Here is an 18,345-nt window from a genome sequence, read left to right on the forward strand (position 1 = left end):
ATTGTGCTAGATTAGACTGTTAGAGCTCGTAACCAAATTGGCTTGTAACCAAAGGATACACAACTTGATAGTGCTTTCAACAATTGTTGGCGCGTGTGTGTCTTAGGCATAACATCTAACGAAAATTGGTCTAGCCCAATGGTCACTAAAGGGCCATTAAAGGTTTTTTTTCGGCTATACAAATAACAATCATCCAAATTTTCGGCTATACAAATAACAATCACCGACAAAGTTATATATAGTATATAGGAAAAAACGGGACACCTTTAGCATAAAACACCTGTTCGTATTTCAAACAACTTACAACAGTCTATGGGAGTCGTGAGGATACGGTTTTGGGCACGAGGTGTGTATAACAGAACACCCGTGTTATAACAACTGTCGTTTTTCCGCCACGTGAGGATAATAAGTTATATACATTTAGATATCCGTAGCAGTTATATCCCTTATTATTACCACCACTACCCCCATATTAACCAAGTCTCATAACTTCCAGTTACAAACCTCGGCTGTTTAAAGTCCCGCAAACCATATCCCATCCACACTAAATATAAGTTCATACTCGATCAACTAACTTCAGACCTTTGCATTAAGAAATGTTCTAAACGGTAAGTTGAGCTGAAACTGTTAATATTAACTTCTTTACATTGCTTGTATTTTAGGGTTCAAAACCCGCAGTTATTCATCTTACCATCTTTAGCACACCCTTTATTAATAGTATGCTTTTAAGGCTGTCATTTTTGTTGTTGAATTCCGTTTTTCGTTCTATAAATATAACGATCTTGGCTGTCGTTTCGAAGAGATAAAATAAGGTGGGAAAAGATGGTACGCCATTTAACGAAGAGAAGAAATAGCTTCCTATGCATTTAAAACATATAGACCAATAATGATTATGACATCACAGGAGGATGACATATATATTGTTACAAAGGAATATATGCGCTTGTACGTCACAATTACAAGATTTGGTTGACCTAGAAACAAGCAATAATTGTTCTATGACGTGCGAGGGAAATTCCCATGAAAGTTGCGGGGGTTATAACGAGGTCAACGCTTATCAGGTTCTGGAGAATTGTGTTGCAGGTGGGTTGGTTGCCTATTAATTTACCGGCTCCATAGCACAAGGTAAAGGTGTCTGCCTGTACAGTAGGGTGGGGGGAGATAGGCATCTTTAGCACATATATACCATACAAGTATCCTGATCGTGTTCTAAACAATTAACAACGGTCTGTAGGAGTCGTGAGGATACGATTTTATAATTCTTTGAATGTTTTTTGTTTACTACCAAACGGGACGAGAAAACGAAATGAAAAGGTGGCCCATCTTTCCCCTCATACTGTATATGAAACAGAACGCCCATCTTATAACAAATGCCAATGTCCTGTCACGCGAGGGTAAATTCCATCCATGTATTTAATCACTTAATTGTTTCGTCAAAGGCAGGGAAAATGTCGTCACATCAAAACATTTTCTTGGTTGTTTCGCCCCGGCTTCGAATTGGACGAAAGATCTTCAGCTTCGAGGAACCAGGGATACAAAATCTTGTATATTGGTTTGTGAACATCAGATGCTGCCTATGGCTGTCGTTGATCACTTGCATAAGTGTTGGTGTGGATATATGACAGACAGGTAACATGTGTTGGTGTGGATATATGACAGACAGGTAACATGTGTTGGTGTGGATATATGACAGACAGGTAACTCTCGGTTCGAGACTCGATGCTGCAATACCATTATTGTAGGCATGTGTTTCCCTGACTAGACAATTAATGACAATTGGTATAACCGAGTGGACACTAATAGGTTATCTAAATTGTCAAACCCATACAGAAAAAAACAAACAATCATCTGATTCTAGACAGTTACATACGTAGTAACTTGTAAGCAGGCACGAGGTGTATGAAACGCAATAGTCGTGCAGATATCGACTGCTGTCGTTGCGCCGCCACTCGTGAATCAAAAAGTTGCAATCATTCGAGAAAATCATGCCCACGCTTTTATGTTGCCCATAATAAAAATAGTCTTCGAAACAATATTGTTCTGGCAACAAGTTGGCAGTTAAATATTTTTCTAAACGCTTCTCTTATATTTCCAGATTTAACCAAACGCACAGAATAATGTCGGCGGGTGATTGTGGAGAGAAACATCTATCATCGGTCTACCACACAATACATGGGGACAACAGGTGCCAACCAACCAGGTTTCTCAATATTTCGGAAACTCGTTTCAAGGTTGGGTTGCTGTCAATGCCAGGTGCGGGAAACACGTGGGTTCGATACATGCTTGATAAAACTACTGGTGTTTACACGGGGAGCCACTACAGAGATAAAGCGTTGTTTAAAAGCGGTAAGTTGGAATGTATGCGATAATTGTTTGCAATATTAAACTAAATGACATTTTATTTTTATTTTAGTTACGTACGTGGTAATTAAAGAAAATAAGTACCTACAAAGTTACATATAGTATGGTGGGAAAGATGGGACACCTTTTCATTCTATTTTCTCGTCCTATATTTGGTAGTGAAGAAAAACATTCAAAGAATTATAAAACCCTGTCCTTACGACTTCCATAGACCGTTGTTAATTGTTTAAAACATGATCAGGATATTATGTGCCAAAGGTGTCCCATCTTTCCCCACAGTAGTATATATACATGGTAACTTAAGCAGGGACGAGGTGTATGAAACAGAACACTGGTTTTATATAACCGTGGTTGCCGCTCGAGAGGTTATTTCTGTTACATTCATTTATTCATTTCCAACAAAATTTAGGTCTTCTCGGGGAGTTACAACCCAAAGGCGTGGCAATTGTCAAAGACCACATATTCGAAAGGAAGAATGTTTACGATTACAACTCCGCTGTTATCCTTATAAGGAATCCATACGATGCGTGGATAGCGGAGTTTAATCGGAAGATGAGCAACAGTCACGTGGGTTCGGTCAACAAAGCTCGATATTACAATAAAGGTGTTGTGGTGTAATTAAAATATAAACTAAATAAACATATATATGTATATACAGCTGACACTTTGATGTTATGGTTGCATAAATTTACATACGTGGTAACTCGTATAGGCGGATATATGAGACAAAACACCCGTGTTATAACGAATGTCGTTGCTTCGCAACGCGGAGATAAAAAAAGAATATTATTATTTTTTCTTAAATTAAGAAATAAAGTAATGAATGAATGTAACTTATTTATCCCGCGTGGCGCGGCAATCGTATTCTGATTCACGCATCTTTCTTTCAAAGGTTTCAAGAATCGCTTCGTGAACGGATCCCGAAGTAGTCTATGGGTTAACATGATTGACGAAGTCATTAAAAGCAAAAAACGATTTTATGTCGTGTTTTATGAAGACCTGAAGACAAATGCGATCACGGAACTCCGGAAGATAGTTGGCTTCCTAGCAACCCCCGGGCTAAAGTCGGATGACCTGGAAACGAGGCTTCACTGTTTGAGTCTACAGATCAACGGGCAGAACAAAAGGAACTCAGATTCGGAAGATTTTGATCCGTTTGATGACGACATGAAGATGCTTGTTAATTCACAAATACGGTTTGTTCGGGAACTTCTACGTAACAATAGTGATGTGGAACTACCGGTATACGAGAGATAATAATCAACGTTAAATAGGAATATTTATTTAGAGTTACTTACACCAGAGCTCACACATTGTGGCCAAGGGATCTAAAAGACACAAGCCACACAGCTATATGGACCGAACGATCTGATTTAATAAAACAACTCTGCTTTAAATACACCATGCTGGTATATGCATACGCGAAAACATGCGCGTAGCCAATAATACTACTTGAGTAAAATTGTCAAACAAATGCGTAGCAAAAGAAAGTAACAGGAAACTTAAGTGCAGGAATTGCATTGTAATAGAAATAAATGTTCGCTATGTGATTGTGTGTTTAGTTTGACCCAATTGTAACCGAATGTTTATACAATGGCCTGTCTGATGCATCATAATCACGAGATTCTAGTCTTGTGACAACTGACAACCTGCTGTGTGACGTCACAATACGCTCATATTCCACACTTCTGTTCCGCGATAATTCGCGAAAACAGAAAACAGCGGTTTATAAATTCTTGCCAAAATATAAATAACCTCAAACAGTTTACAATATCGTGTACACGCTAAGGCTATTTTACGTTGTTCATCAATCTAAAAGACGAGTAAATGGAACTTTGAGATTCGCGTTACCGCCATTACCACGGAATATTCACTATGACGTCACAATCCAATCGCGGAATAATCAGCTGTTTTATGTTCTGTGTTGTTGCATTTGTAAAATCAAAGGTTTTAAGTTAAGTTTTTGAAGGTACAAGTGTTTAATTTACGTAAAATCGTTAGAATATCTTATGTGAAGTCCCAAAGAATACGGTACCGTATTTTTTTTTTTTTTTTTTTGCGGCTATCGAAAAATGCCGCCAAATTTCAATGAAAAGTAGTTTTTTTGATGCTAAACTAGGTTAAGTCACTCTCAGTTCTGCGAATGTGGTGTAAAAGTGGTAAATAATAATATGTGAAATTTTTATCAAATTAATTTGCCGCGAACAGATCCCCAAAAAAGTTTGCTGGGGTCCAAAAATCAGAGAATTTTTGATATAAACAGTATTTTTCATAAAAACTTATTCTGTACGACACAGGTTATTAGCATATTATCCCATAGTTTAGTAATAGGCCATGGAAGCTGTTATTGCCCTGTGTCATTTCTGTGAACAACATGGACCGAGCGTAATGTTTACATGCGAGAAAATATTAGATGTTTTTCAACACGCTACTGCACTGACACCTGATGTAACATCAGAGTCAGGATCGGCAGAAACCTCATCTTATTCATCATCTGTACCAACATCATTATCAATGGATTCCACTCTAACTAATGTTGGGAACCTTGGTGGAAATTTAAGGAAGATGGATTTATGCGAAGCTTGCCGGTCATTATCTGAAGATGACCCAGGTTTTGTAAGTTACGATCGGGACAGCGGAACAAAGTTTGTGAGCACACAACACCCGCACAATCCGGAAGTGTTTAGACTGGTACGACAAGCGTGTGTTCGTAGTTTAAGCTGTGAAGTTTGCCCGGGGAGAGAAGGCCCTATTATGTTTGGCGACGGCCAACATGGTTACGTCATCAGTTATACTTTCTATGTTAAAGACAATTTAGCAAGAGGACTTCAGCGTTGGTACAGCATTATCTGTATTATGAAGGACAGAGTGTTTCTCATCCAATCTTGGCCATTCCTTGTCAGTTGTATTGGGAATATTATTCAATACATGCAAGTAAGTGGTGCTGGCTATTTGTCCAAGTATGGTATCTTTGTATGAAGTGCTTCATTATAAAGTTTAATTTTATCTAATATCCAATTTTAAGAGAATGGCCCACAAATATTTCATGCAAACCCATTTTATCAAAAAAACATTACACATTCAGACTAGAACAAATCATTTTAGAAGTTTGTGCAGAATTATATTGCCATGATTGTAGTGTTAATTAAAATTTAGACTTTTTTTACCTAACGCAATGTACTGTAAAAGTTTACTCAATTTTAAACTTGTCTTTTGCAGAGCTGTGCAGATTCCGTTTACAAAATTGAATCTTCCGAATCTCCCCAACATAAAACTCGGATGCTGCCTCGTGTGTCCAACGTTGTAACACCTCATAACTTTCGCCAACACAGGGGACACAACTCCAATGCAAGAGCCCTCATTCAACTGACTGGCAACCCTGAGTTGTATCCGTATCTCCACACAGCATTTACATGGATCATGCGCGCGTGTAAAATGAGGTTCAAGGAAAAGATCGTACAAGGAGCGAGGATGGACGATGATGTTGTGCGAGATGAGATCATTGAACGAACCTCACGATCTAACTCACTCGCAACGGATGACATTGACGAGATCCAAGCTGATTTTAATATGATATCTATTACCAGCCCGTGCTCAAGTACTGAGCCTATATTCACATCGTTACGACACATGAGAGAGGTGTTGCAACCTCCTTTGTTTAAAGCAATAGCTTGGCATCTTGTGGTTGGGAACCAAGTTATTTGGAAAGGACAAGATCAAGATTTGATAACTTCTGCACTTGTTGTGCTTAAACAACTGTTACCAGTTGGTTGTGTGAAAATGCAAACAAGATCAGACAAGTATTTAAACTCATATAAAGCCAACTTGTTAGGTTTGACAGAAAAAGCTTGTGTGCCATCTCATGTTAAATCAGCTGAACATTTTATTTTGATTCACGTTCTTCGGAAAAATAACAACGGACAGAAATTCAGTCACATTTATCCTTCATTGCCCCCAAACAATAATTCAATGAATGGAATTGAATTTCGTGTGACAAACAGTTGTATTTTGCCGGAGAAAGGTCCGGAGATGTTGAACAAAGTTGAGGTTGCCATCGCTAACGACAGCTTGTCACCAGAAGTTGTCAGACATTGTTTAATTTGTTTAAAGGAAGAATGGATGAAGTAAGTTCAAATAATAAATTATAAACTTTGTCATTGAAGTATGGCTGGCTCTACTGTAACCGGATAATTATTGTCAACAAAATAGGGGGTGTCAGGGTAAGGGGTGAAGGCTTAAATGGTTAGTTGTTTGGGTCTTAGGGTTATTAGGGCGTAAAAGCTGTCACTTTAAAATTGCATCAAAAATACTAGGTTTCTTGTAAAGTAGTGTTGCATTGGCTTTGAAAATACCATAGACTTATTAAACCTAACTAAACTTAATAATTTATGCCATTAGCAAAAATGCCGCATTTGCTCTCGTTTTTTTCTGATACAAAAGTAGAATATTATATACATTAACTTAACCAAGAAATATTTAATTTTCAGCAAAGTGAAAATTCTTTACAAATTCACGAAGATCGATAACCGAGACAAAGAAGAAACTGCACGAATGCTCCAAGGATGTCTTCAGTGCACAGATGATGATGTTAGACTCCTAAAGTTCTGGATGACTGGACTCTCTTCCAAGTTTAAGGAGGAACTTCGTCAATCAGCGTTGATGCCTGAATGATTGATGAAGTTTGTTATCCATTCAATGTAACTTATTTATCCTCAAGCTAGGGGGGGGACACCCGTCGCTATAACATGGCTGTTCTGTTTCATACATCTCCTGCCGCTTATAATTTACAATGTCTGTTATTTAATTGGCTGATAATTTAGACCCATATATATAAACTCTTGATTAAAGCAATTATTGCCAAGTGTCTTGCCCAAGAACATATACTACACCTACAATGGTTATGACAACAAGCCTTCAACCCATGACCTCTGGGTTAGAGGTATGCACGCTAATTAACTGGGCAACGGCACAGGATAGGTTTTTAAAACTTTAGTGCTGTCAACATCAACTAGATAATCAAACAGTTTGTCTTCATTTTCTTTCTTTCATGTAAATATGATATTGAAGTATTTAAATTATAGGTGATTCTTGTCATTAAATTTAGAAGAAATCACGGATGAAAATTTGGCTTTATTTCTCCAACTTGTCGTAATCATATTTGAATATATTTTATAATTGTTTTACATATTGTTTCTCATATTTTTTCTTTAAATATACTCTTATTTTCTACTATTTTTTTAAACTTCACTTAAATAAAAAAAGATCTATTATTACATAAAAATATAAATCACTTGAATGCAGTCGATCCATATGCGTTATCTGCACATTAAAAAACCTATTGTATTTTGTTTTTCAAGACAAAATAATAATAAAGCGATTTTTCCTGGACATATGTTCAGGTCTCGTCCATAACTGTGTGAGCAACAAAAAGTAAATGCAAAAGTGAGATCAAGGAATATATATATAGGTGCTTTATTATAATACTTTTAATATATACTGCTTCAAAATAAATGGTTTCTTAAAAGCAAGCCGATGTTTCTGGGCAACTGGGTTAAACATAAAATATACAATTGTCTTTCATAAACTGAATAAAATAAATAAAAATCGCACTGTTAAAATCGCACTGTTCAAAGTATAACACAATTGTCTTTCATAAACTGAATAAAAAAATTAAAAATCGCACTGTTCAAAGTATAACACAATTGTCTTTCATAAACTGAATAAAATAAATAAAAATCGCACTATAATACAATTGTCTTTCATAAACTGAATAAAATAAATAAAAACCGCGCTGTTCAAAGTATAAAAGTAGTTCACTTCACAGAGCTTTTAATTAAAGTCAGTCTTGAGTTGGAGTCTATGCAAAAAATTTTTCACAAATAGTACTCACAAATGCTCTTGGTTAAGTGGTACTAAGCCATACATATACTATGACAAATCCATTTAAATAGCAATGCTTATTGGTATTTTATCAGGTAATAGATAAGTATACGCATATTTAAGTTTCTTGTTCCTCTCTTCAAATTTAGTTTGAAGTTTACTCAGTTCCTGCTTAAAATTGACTTGCATCTCAATAACTTTTGGATCGGTAAACAATCTATCCGGTACATCACCAAGGAATAGCTGGAAGTAATTGTCATTTATGCAGAGTCAAGATAATGATGCATGTATGTTATTTATGTATCCTCATATGGCAGAGCAACTACAGTTGTAACAGTGGTGTTCTGTTTCATACCCCTTGTGCCCACTTATGAGTTGCTATGCACATAACTTTGTATGAGATTGAATGATTTAGCCAACCCATTAATTACCATGCAGAAACAATTTATTAAAAGGTCACATTAGTCATTTCAAACCAGGGCCTTGGGGTCAGTTCAAAGAAAAGGCACAGAAAAATTAGCTTTAAATTATTAGTTTTGATTTGTGACTTAACTAACATAAACCATATTACTGCACTTGGAAGATCCTAATTTAATTTTACTTAAACCAACAAATCACCTCATCTTTTGCATATTCTGATAAAGCAAATGAGAAGCTGATAAGAATACTTGAAACCACGACTCCTGGTAGAGAATCCATCACCCTTTGCTCATCTGCCTGTTACAAACATTAAACAGGTTTTATTGTGGACAAAAGTATACAAAATAATGGGTGGACAAAAGTATAGAAAATATGGGGCATGAAGCTTTTTAGTAAGGGATGTTAAACTTAAAAAAGTGAAAAAATAAAAAAAACTGTTAATTTGGCTGTTAGTTGAAAAAGTTGCAGCATTGAGACATAGTAATGACACATAAACAGCTTATGTTGAAATATATCAACCCTGTGTCTTATAAAAAAAAAAAAAATTTATTTGTAAAACTTTCTAGGGTAAATTTTTCCAAAGTTTTTAAACCCCAACCACCATCGCCTAACTATATATCGCACCAAAAAAGTGCAGGTTATTCTGCACAACAATAGCTTACTTCTCCCCTTTTATGAGGTGGTAGTATCATGCTGCCTGGTGCGTTTGGAATGAAACGATAAGTCTCCATTTGTCCAAAGTTAACAGCTGCGTGTTGTGCACTGCTTGCAAATATGATGATGGTGGCCATATGAATCTGCAATGCGATAAATGTAATAAACGTTACTTTAAAATGTTGAACGAATGAGTAAATGACACAGGCCTAATTTTTGAACCCAGTATCCTGTGGGGGTTACAAGACAACAAGTCAGTGGGCCACAGCAAAGCTCCCCAAGTTGTAGATAAATAACATAAAACCTCATCAACCCACCAGTTCATATCTTGTGTTTAGTTTGTCGGGGAATCCCCTCAAGTCATTGTCCTGCCAACCAAAGCCCTCATGCGCTACGTCGAACATGAAACTCTGAAGTTCGTAATCCTCCTTTATGTCCTGTGTATAAGCGGTGTTACCTCATGCTCGCTGTCAGGTTAACATGCATCAATATAATAATCACATGAAAAAATCAGTAATCACCCACAATGTTAGATACATCCATTAAGTGGACACAAAGTGTAATGAAACATAACACTTGGATTAAAATGAATAACACTGGGATGTATGTATGTATGCATGTAACTTACTTTATCCTCATGTGGCGGACAGTTGTATCACACAGGTTTAACACCTTGTTCCAGCTGACGAGTTACTGTGTATATGTTACTTCGTGGGTGATTATTTTTTGGGGAATTTTTTCATTAATTTGGGCAACCCATTAGTGATTACTGGGTTGGGACAATTGGCGTTAAGTGGCTTGCCCTAGGAAACGTACGCCCACAATGGTAGCAGCGCCGAGCCTTGAACCCATTACCTCTGGGTTACAGGCAGGCGCGCTAACCACTATGCCACGGCTTCGGACCACAATGTCACTTTCCTGCCACGCAAAGATAAATAATTTACATTCATTCATTCAACCACCTTGTCGCAAGTATAATGATGGTTGACCACATTGGCAACATATTGCTCCATTGCCTTCCAAACATCCAATGCATCATCTCTGTAGTGAAAGTTGGGAAGAAGGTTTGGGTCGTCCAATCCTACCAAAGGAAATTGACAGAATCTATCATATCAATGTATTCAACAGAAACTCTTTAAAACTAATGCAGTTTGTTGCACTTTCATTCATAGCGTGTTTTTACGACCTACACCAAGGTTGAAGCTACCTACCTTTACGTTTAAGACAAGCTGGGATGTCAAGTTGATTCAAGTTGAATGTTTTATAGCTTTTCCGTACTGATGATGGGGCATCTGCAAGGTAAGGTATAGGCTTTGTTTTTTAAACATAGAAATCTTTTAATCTGTTAGGCATTGCTTCTTAACCACTTGGGCCACCATACCAAGAAATGCCGACAACTTAATTTAACAGGATCGCATTCTACCATGGTTCACAGTATTTTGATCGTTATTGTAAAAATTAAATCATCTTATTAGATGCCTACAAATAGTTGTGTGAATTGTGGTTTCCGAAATTTGTGTTTCATAATTGGATATTGTAGAGTGGGGGAAGATGGGACACCTTTTTATTCTTTTTTTTCAACCCATTTGCTAGTAAAAAAGGACATTCAAAGAGTTACGATACCCATTCCTTATGATTCCATATACCGTTGTTAGTTGTTTAAATCAGGATAATTGAACATTATGTGCCAAAGGTGTCCCATCTCCCCCCTTACCATATAACTGTTTGTGTGGGTGTAACAGTCACATCTTTCATCCAAAACATTCTTTCTTTCTTTTTTATCAATAAGCGGATTTTAACAACTGTTGTTTTACCGTTACTACCCGTCTTTTCACCTTTGTCAACTCTCTTGTTCTTCGTTATCGTGACAAAATAAATTTGATTCATTTAACTTACTCAGATGATTGGATTTGTTTGCGAGCGATCCATTAGGCACAAGTAACACCCTCGCATCAGTGTTGATCGCAGGTGCTGTACGTACGTGCTGTCGGAGCAATTTATACATCGGATGGTTTCGGGGCAGGTTGCGAAACATCGCGATGCAAAATGTTTCAGATGCGGCATGCGTTTGTAGGTAATGGTAGATCCACTGTAAAGAATATGAGGTAATTACAATACAACTATATTTGTCACCGCTCACAGTTGAATTTTTCTGCAAATAGCAGGGTGCCAGAATAGGCTTAACATTGGTTTCTGAACTGTTTTGATTTGTGGCCAAAACATTTATTCAATATCAGTTTGTGACTTACCAAGTAATAAAGATTATTCAAACAGCTCTGTGGCTAATTAGAAATGTCGTCGTATTGCAACAAACTAAACACGATATTAAATTATATTAAAACCCTGCTTTATTTTTCACCTTTAAAATTAAATAGCAATCCTTTACCTCGTGTGTGCTTCTCACAGAAGCTCTAAAATACATCTTTGCAAGAAGCCAATCGTGTTCATTCCCCAGTGGTGTGTGTACAGTTTCCTCATCATTGGGGCAAAGCTGGATTGCTATTGGGAGAAAGTCACCCTGGGGGTTAACATAAAATATCGCCCTGCAATCAGCACAAACAAACTTTTTGTTCGACCCTGGAATGTCATTTCTTTCCACATCGTACGTGTGGGAATAATCAGCGATGTAAATTTTTCCCGCCTGAAAAATTTTTCAGATACAACATTAAGATAAAAATGAATCAGTTATTGGTAATGTAAAGGTCCTAAGTCACTGACACCCAATAACCCTAAGCCATTTTAACATACAAGTAGCCACAAGGGCTATGAAACAAAATACTCGTGTTATTACAACCGTTGTTGCCCCGTCATGTAAAGATAAATAAGTTTCATTTATCAGGTTTTTACATTTATTAATGACCACTCATGCGTTCACCACAGCTCACATACTTTTATTTCACTTTCCAATGTCTTTCCTTCAGCCAACAAACCACACACGTGTTCATTTGTGACATCACAACCATTAGGTATCTTGGTGCATCTTTCAAAAGCAAGGGGGGAAATCCCTGTTAGGACCTGCCTACCAAATTCCTTGTCGGTTTTCCAGCTGAAAAAATGAAGTTTTGATTCATATTTGAGTTTTTGTGAATAGATTTAAACTACTTGTACCATTATTTATTCTGTAATAAAACTAATATAGAAATAACTTATATTTATAACATCAATTATGGCAGTTAAGATTAAGGAATGGGAAAAGGAAAAACAGAATGTAACGGCAAAGCAACACTAAACCAGCTGATGGGTAAAACATGTTTACATTTTACTTAAACCTTGTCACAGCACAACATGGTATTAAGAATGATTGACGAACAAGGACAAACACCGGACACCAGACAGAAAAGGACAAACCACGGAGTCATACAGGCAAAACATGATTGGGAAGGGTTTACCTTTACCACTTAAACTAATAACAATGGTGGCTTTACTGGTTTAACACTTCCTATTGTGCAACTAGTAGTGGTATGTAACTTACTTTATCCTCGCGTGGCCGGAAAACGACAGTCGTTATCACACGAGTTTAACACCTCGTGCCAGCTTACGAGTTACCATGTATGTTACTTTGTGGGTGAACTAGTATCTACACTCTAACAAATGTATTCACATTGATTCAAAACAAAATATTGTTTACCCAACTCAACATTTAGTATGGTGGGGAAAGATGAGAAAACCTTTTATTATATATTTTCGCCCCATTTGGTAGTAAACAAACAACATTTAAAGAAATATAAACCGTATCCTCACAACTCCCATATACCATTGTTGATTGTTTATAACTCGATTAGGATATTTGAATATTATGTGCTAAAGGTGTCCCGTCTTACCCCACAGTATTATACAGCATATACATTGCTACAAAACAAACAACATACTCATCAATAAACTCTGGATCTCCAAACCCAGTCTTACTGTAAAGTTCGCGGTAATCATCCAGAGTTTTCAGGTTGCTGAACAAGTCTGAAAGTTTCATGAAAATTAGTTTAACAGATTTATTCTGCTTTTAATATTGCCAGCTTTATAGTATTTACATTATTTTGATAATTTAATACAAAAATTTGAACTATGTTTCATTTATTTTATATAACAAAAATTTAAATTCAGTGATTTAATAAGATACTGCAAATATTAAACCAAGTTGATTGCTACAACAAACAGCGCAAGTTTGTTTCTTGTTTATATCAAACCAACATTTGGTTTGCAAATACAATAATATGTTTTACTCAGATGTTACAAGGTGAAAAAACGTTCGTCCCATATATCTGTATGTTATTATAATACGTTAATTTTTTTATTATATGTTAGTTTTTTTACTATTGAACAAATTCTTCCCAGCATTCAAAGCAACTGTTAAACCCGAGCCTGCCATGGATTCAAGCTTTCCTTGTGTTCTCCTTAAAATGCTTGGAAGTTCAAAGTAATGTGCGGCTTTCATGTAACGGTTCACCCCCCAACTCAACTCCTTGTCCGACACAGCAGGTGGCTGCCATTCAAACTTCTTCAAATTATTTTCAACTTCTTTTGAGCGAAGTTCGCGGCATTGAGGGTGGGTGACATTTTGTGGCAAAGTAGCTGAGAATATATAAGGTTGTCAGTTGTCACCATTGGCATCAAACCTGGGGTGGCAGGGTGGGTGGGCCAACCCTCAAGTTTTCTGCCTTAACCAGCGAACAAATAAACCAAATTTGTTTCATTGCTATGTGTGTTCCCATATTGTTACACGAAAAATCAACTCTTTATTTATCTTTTCACAAACCACAGTGAAATTATTTTAAAAAAGAACAAAAACAACAGCAAATCAACACTTGCTAAACACGCTATGGAATAAGGTGTGGGAAAGTGGATCAGTTAAAAAGTGTTACTGTTGCACCAAGCCATATTTTAGCACACACCAACATCATCCCACAAACCTAAACTTACCCTCTCCCCTTGTTACAGCGACCTCTCCCCCTTCTATCCAATCAAACACCGGGAACTCATATCGATGTCCATTGTATTCCACTATGACATCATCGCATAACCAACCATCAGATTCTAGAATTCCCGTTAATTCTGGAATGTTGGAACAATCCAAGTTATTCTTTTTCGCAAAGTAATTTATACAGTAGGTATATGTGAGGCCTATGGAACATTTTAAAACCAATATTTTTACTGGTCACAAGTTCAAAGATTACCCAATCCAATGTTAACAATGCATTTGTCAGAATTTGGATTTGGTGTTAAAAAGTTTTAAGAAAAATTCATAAAAGATATTATAACAGCCATTGTGGGCATATGTGTTCTTTCCCCAGGCACTCAACGCGAAATGCTTCAACCAAATAATCACCAATGGGTTGTATAAATTGTCATCTGTATTAATAAACCAGTCTCTCATAAAGATGCAAATTCGTAAAGCAAAACTAGCACTGGGTGCATGGAGCCAGAGAGTATGCCATTAGGCACTAGTGCAAAATTCAACATAAAGTACCAAGCCTTATAAAACATCACCTACATAGGGTAGGGTGGGGGAAGACGGGACACCTGCCTTTAGCACATAATATTTAACTGTCCTGATCGTGTTTTAAACAATTAACAACGGTCAATGGGAGTCGTGAAAATACGGCTAAGGTTATTTGTTTACTACCAAACAGGAGGAGAAAATGCAATAAAAAGGTGTCCCATCTTCCCCCATACTACTATATCAAACCTCAAGCTCCCACTTACTTAGTTGCACGACCACAGGTTCGCCCACCGTGTCCCCTTCATGCTCAACCGTATACAACTCAGCTTTTCCACGCTCGAAATCATCTTGGAAGAAATGATCAAGATCTGTCCACTTGGTGTCGTTGCCGGTCACCCCGGTAATTTTTACACACACGGTGGCGTCTGTGCCTGCGCCCAGGTATCTATCGTTGGTCTACGGGTAAGATATAGAATGGTAATGGAGATGGTTTATTAGGTGCGAGTGTAGACTGTAGACCGCGTGCCAATGTCGGCGTATTTACCTTTAGGCAAAGCCGATATTGCTCTGGCCCAGTGGTCACTAATGGGTTGTCCAAGTTGTCACCCAAATAAAACAATCCGCCACATTTGGTAACTCGTTAGCGGACACGAGGTGTACGGAACAGAACACCCCTGTTATAATTTCTGTCGTTGCTCTGCCGCGCGAGGATAAATAAGTTACATACATGGTAACTCAAAAGCGGGTAAGAGGTGTATGAAACAGGACACCCGTGTTATACCGACTGTAGTTGCCCCGCCACGCGAGGGTAATTTAATTACATTCATTTAATTAATCATTTATAAGTCAAGCGATTTCCTGATAACTCCAATACGAAGAGATAAGCCAAATAGGGGTTATAGATCTTTAGCTGGCACGCTTATATCTGACACACTTTTTAAAGTAGTTTTTACTCATGGGAAAGTACTTTATACACTGTAGTTTTGCAACTTGTTCCGTTTTGTTGTTTTAGTTAAATTATTCTTCGCCATTGCATTCGAAGAAAAGTCATTTCACGCTTCTATAATAATATAAACAACAACCCTCCTCTGTAATACCGAAGGATGCGCATTTATGATTAATGCGGGACGGAAACGGTGATCGCAACACATGACTAATTAACATTCTGTTTTGACTTACAGTCGTAGATGTATAGCCAATGAGTATTGCGTGCTGGTGCGTGGGAGTCTTATCATATCCGGTGTTAAATGAATGTAAAATTTATTTATTCTCAGGAAATGACAGTCGTTACGACATGGGTGTTTTGTTTGTCTGATCAACACACCTCGTCGTGCCCGCTTACTGGTTACCACATACGTAACTTTGTGGGTGATTGTTTTTATGTGTGGCTGACAATTTAGACAATCCAGTAGGGACCGCTGGGTTGAAGCAATTACCGTTAAGTGTCTCTCAAGGACACGCATACGGTTAGGACGCGAGCGCTTCCGCAGTCACTGCGGAGCGACAGAAATTTACTAAACTATATCATGTACACATGAAATTAAATACACAATATTGTTAAAACTAAAAAAACAAACAAAAAAACCAAATCATCTTACCGTTATTATAAGCTTATAAGTCTCCATTTATAAATTCTATTCCAACCTATTTAAATAACTGTTGCTGCAATAAAAAAACAATACAGTAAACATACGATACTTGCATATTTACATTCATATAGGCATCTTAATAGCGCATATATAGTCTTTAGCATATTTACGATCAAGTACTATAAGCATTATAACCTATATCCAGCGTAAACCAAAACAAACTTTTCAGATTACTCAGTCGTTCCATCAGCGCTATCACGAGCAGCATTTTCACTTAAAAACACTACAATAACAAAAATAAAACCGGATCCGGTGTTCTCAACTTTTTATGACATAGGCTACACTTTACTCTAGTGAGTGCTTCAACGTTGAAAATTCCCCCTGAGATAGTATGGTGGGGGAAGATGGGACATCTTTTAATTCTATTTTCCTTTTATATTTGGTAGTAAACAAATAACATCCTAAGAATTATAAATTATATAGAAAACTTACAGACCGTTGTTGTTTAAAGACGATCAGAATATAATTGGATATTATGTGCTAAAGGTGTCCCATCTTTCCCCACCCCACTATATAACTCTAATAAATGTCGAATTACATAACTGCCTCTCGCTGATTAGGATATTCCTTTTACAAGCACCACAAATGTTTATATTATGTTTCCTACTTTGTTGATTCTATCCGAGGCACCACCTGTTCGGTTGAAATTCCGAAATACTTTTGTCGATATACAATGTTTATATATTGGAAAATATATTTTGTAAACTAACAACAAACCCGCGTCGACAGTGCGCGTGATGGTTGACCACAAACCACAATTTTTACAGCTAACCATTCAAGCTCAACTCGTATAAAAAGTACTTTTTACACATATCGTGATTTAACGACTGCCGTTTTCCTGCGTGTTCCCTTCTCTTCGCTATTAAAATTAATCTGCTGTATTCTATAAGATAATTTAAAGTTATGCAAATTATCTAAATGCCGCACAACGTTTAATATAAGCTGCACGAAAACTTTAACCAAAGAAAAATTGTCAAAAAAATTCTTAGAATAAGTGACTTCATGCGGCTGCCAGTTACCAAGAGCTTTATATTTGTTTAAATTTAACAATATAGTTACGTTCGTTGTATGTCATATCCGCTTCTCGGTAAACAATAGATGACACAAAGGTCGTTCGATACTCGGACATTTGTTTTGTCACAATTACCAGGAAAAGTTACACGCTCTACTGCGATCAGTAAAAGAAGCGCATGAATAATATGGTTTATATTTATGTTCAACATGGGTGTCTTCTTATACACCAGACACACATGGTATTCATACACCCATGCTCACTGTCGAGTTATAACATGGGTGTCTTCTTATACACCAGACACACATGGTATTCATACACCCATGCTCACTGTCGAGTTATAACATGGGTGTCTTCTTATACACCAGACACACATGGTATATTCATACACCTCATGCTCACTGTCTGAATATAACATATTTAGGCTGATCTAAATCTTACCCAAATGTTTTTACCCTAATTTAATCCGTTTTTACCCTACATAATTTACTGTACATATTCTCAACAGGCCCCTCCAACTTTGAAACCATTTCGTCCGAATGATTTCATTCAAACGGTTGAAAACAACGGGCCACAGTTAACCTCTGGTACCAGAGGAGACTGGATAGGATTATACCGAAGATTTATGAGAAGCGCGAATTTTGAACACTGGCTTGAAAGAAGGAAAGTGGAAATGGAAATGAAACTCGTCTCTCTGCATATGACAGCGCTAAGCGAAACGGTAAGAAAAAAAATTAAAATTTTTTGCATTTTTTTATATTTTGTTTAATTTTTATTGGTAACTAATTTTTTATTAATTGTATTGTGGACATAGGATTTAGGGTAAATTGGGCTAAAAAATGATGGTGTTTTTTGTTCTATATGGAAAAGTTCCTTAAGGACATAATTTTTGGGCCAAATATATGTTGTTTTCTATTCTATATGAGTGAGGACCT

General features: G+C 36.9%; 3 protein-coding genes across 4 annotated transcripts; 2 read left to right on the forward strand and 1 right to left on the reverse strand.

The window, feature by feature from the left end:
• Positions 1-28: 28 nt before the first annotated feature.
• LOC101242325 (WSC domain-containing protein 1-like) lies at positions 29-3,618 on the forward strand. The gene is made up of 6 exons (XM_009862118.3): positions 29-608; positions 905-1,083; positions 1,440-1,629; positions 2,096-2,346; positions 2,771-2,965; positions 3,254-3,618. The coding sequence occupies exons 2-6, from the start codon at positions 909-911 to the stop codon at positions 3,616-3,618; spliced, it is 1,176 nt and encodes a 391-aa protein (XP_009860420.3). The 5' UTR covers positions 29-608; positions 905-908.
• Positions 3,619-4,631: 1,013 nt separating this feature from the next.
• Positions 4,632-7,747, forward strand: LOC100186629 (folliculin-like). 2 transcript variants are annotated; one of them, XM_009862083.3, is made up of 4 exons: positions 4,632-5,295; positions 5,581-6,485; positions 6,849-7,058; positions 7,443-7,747. In XM_009862083.3, the coding sequence occupies exons 1-3, from the start codon at positions 4,696-4,698 to the stop codon at positions 7,030-7,032; spliced, it is 1,689 nt and encodes a 562-aa protein (XP_009860385.1). In that variant the 5' UTR covers positions 4,632-4,695; the 3' UTR covers positions 7,033-7,058; positions 7,443-7,747. The 2 variants fall into 2 exon arrangements, with proteins under 2 accessions (XP_009860385.1, XP_018669825.1); XM_018814280.2 differs by having other exon boundaries at positions 4,633-5,295; positions 6,849-7,484.
• Positions 7,748-7,825: 78 nt separating this feature from the next.
• On the reverse strand, positions 7,826-16,428 carry LOC100176411 (allene oxide synthase-lipoxygenase protein). The gene is made up of 14 exons (XM_002130487.5): positions 16,348-16,428; positions 15,013-15,205; positions 14,230-14,361; positions 13,624-13,881; positions 13,185-13,269; positions 12,205-12,361; positions 11,702-11,956; positions 11,212-11,404; positions 10,527-10,607; positions 10,278-10,396; positions 9,633-9,752; positions 9,324-9,458; positions 8,860-8,958; positions 7,826-8,484 (listed from the first exon to the last, which is right to left on the reverse strand). Exons 1-14 carry the CDS (start codon positions 16,372-16,374, stop codon positions 8,305-8,307), a joined length of 2,034 nt encoding a protein of 677 aa, XP_002130523.1. The 5' UTR covers positions 16,375-16,428; the 3' UTR covers positions 7,826-8,304.
• Positions 16,429-18,345: the final 1,917 nt, after the last annotated feature.

The sequence above is a fragment of the Ciona intestinalis genome, chromosome 12, assembly GCF_000224145.3.
Source record: "Ciona intestinalis chromosome 12, KH, whole genome shotgun sequence".
Taxonomy (NCBI): Eukaryota; Metazoa; Chordata; class Ascidiacea; order Phlebobranchia; family Cionidae; genus Ciona; species Ciona intestinalis.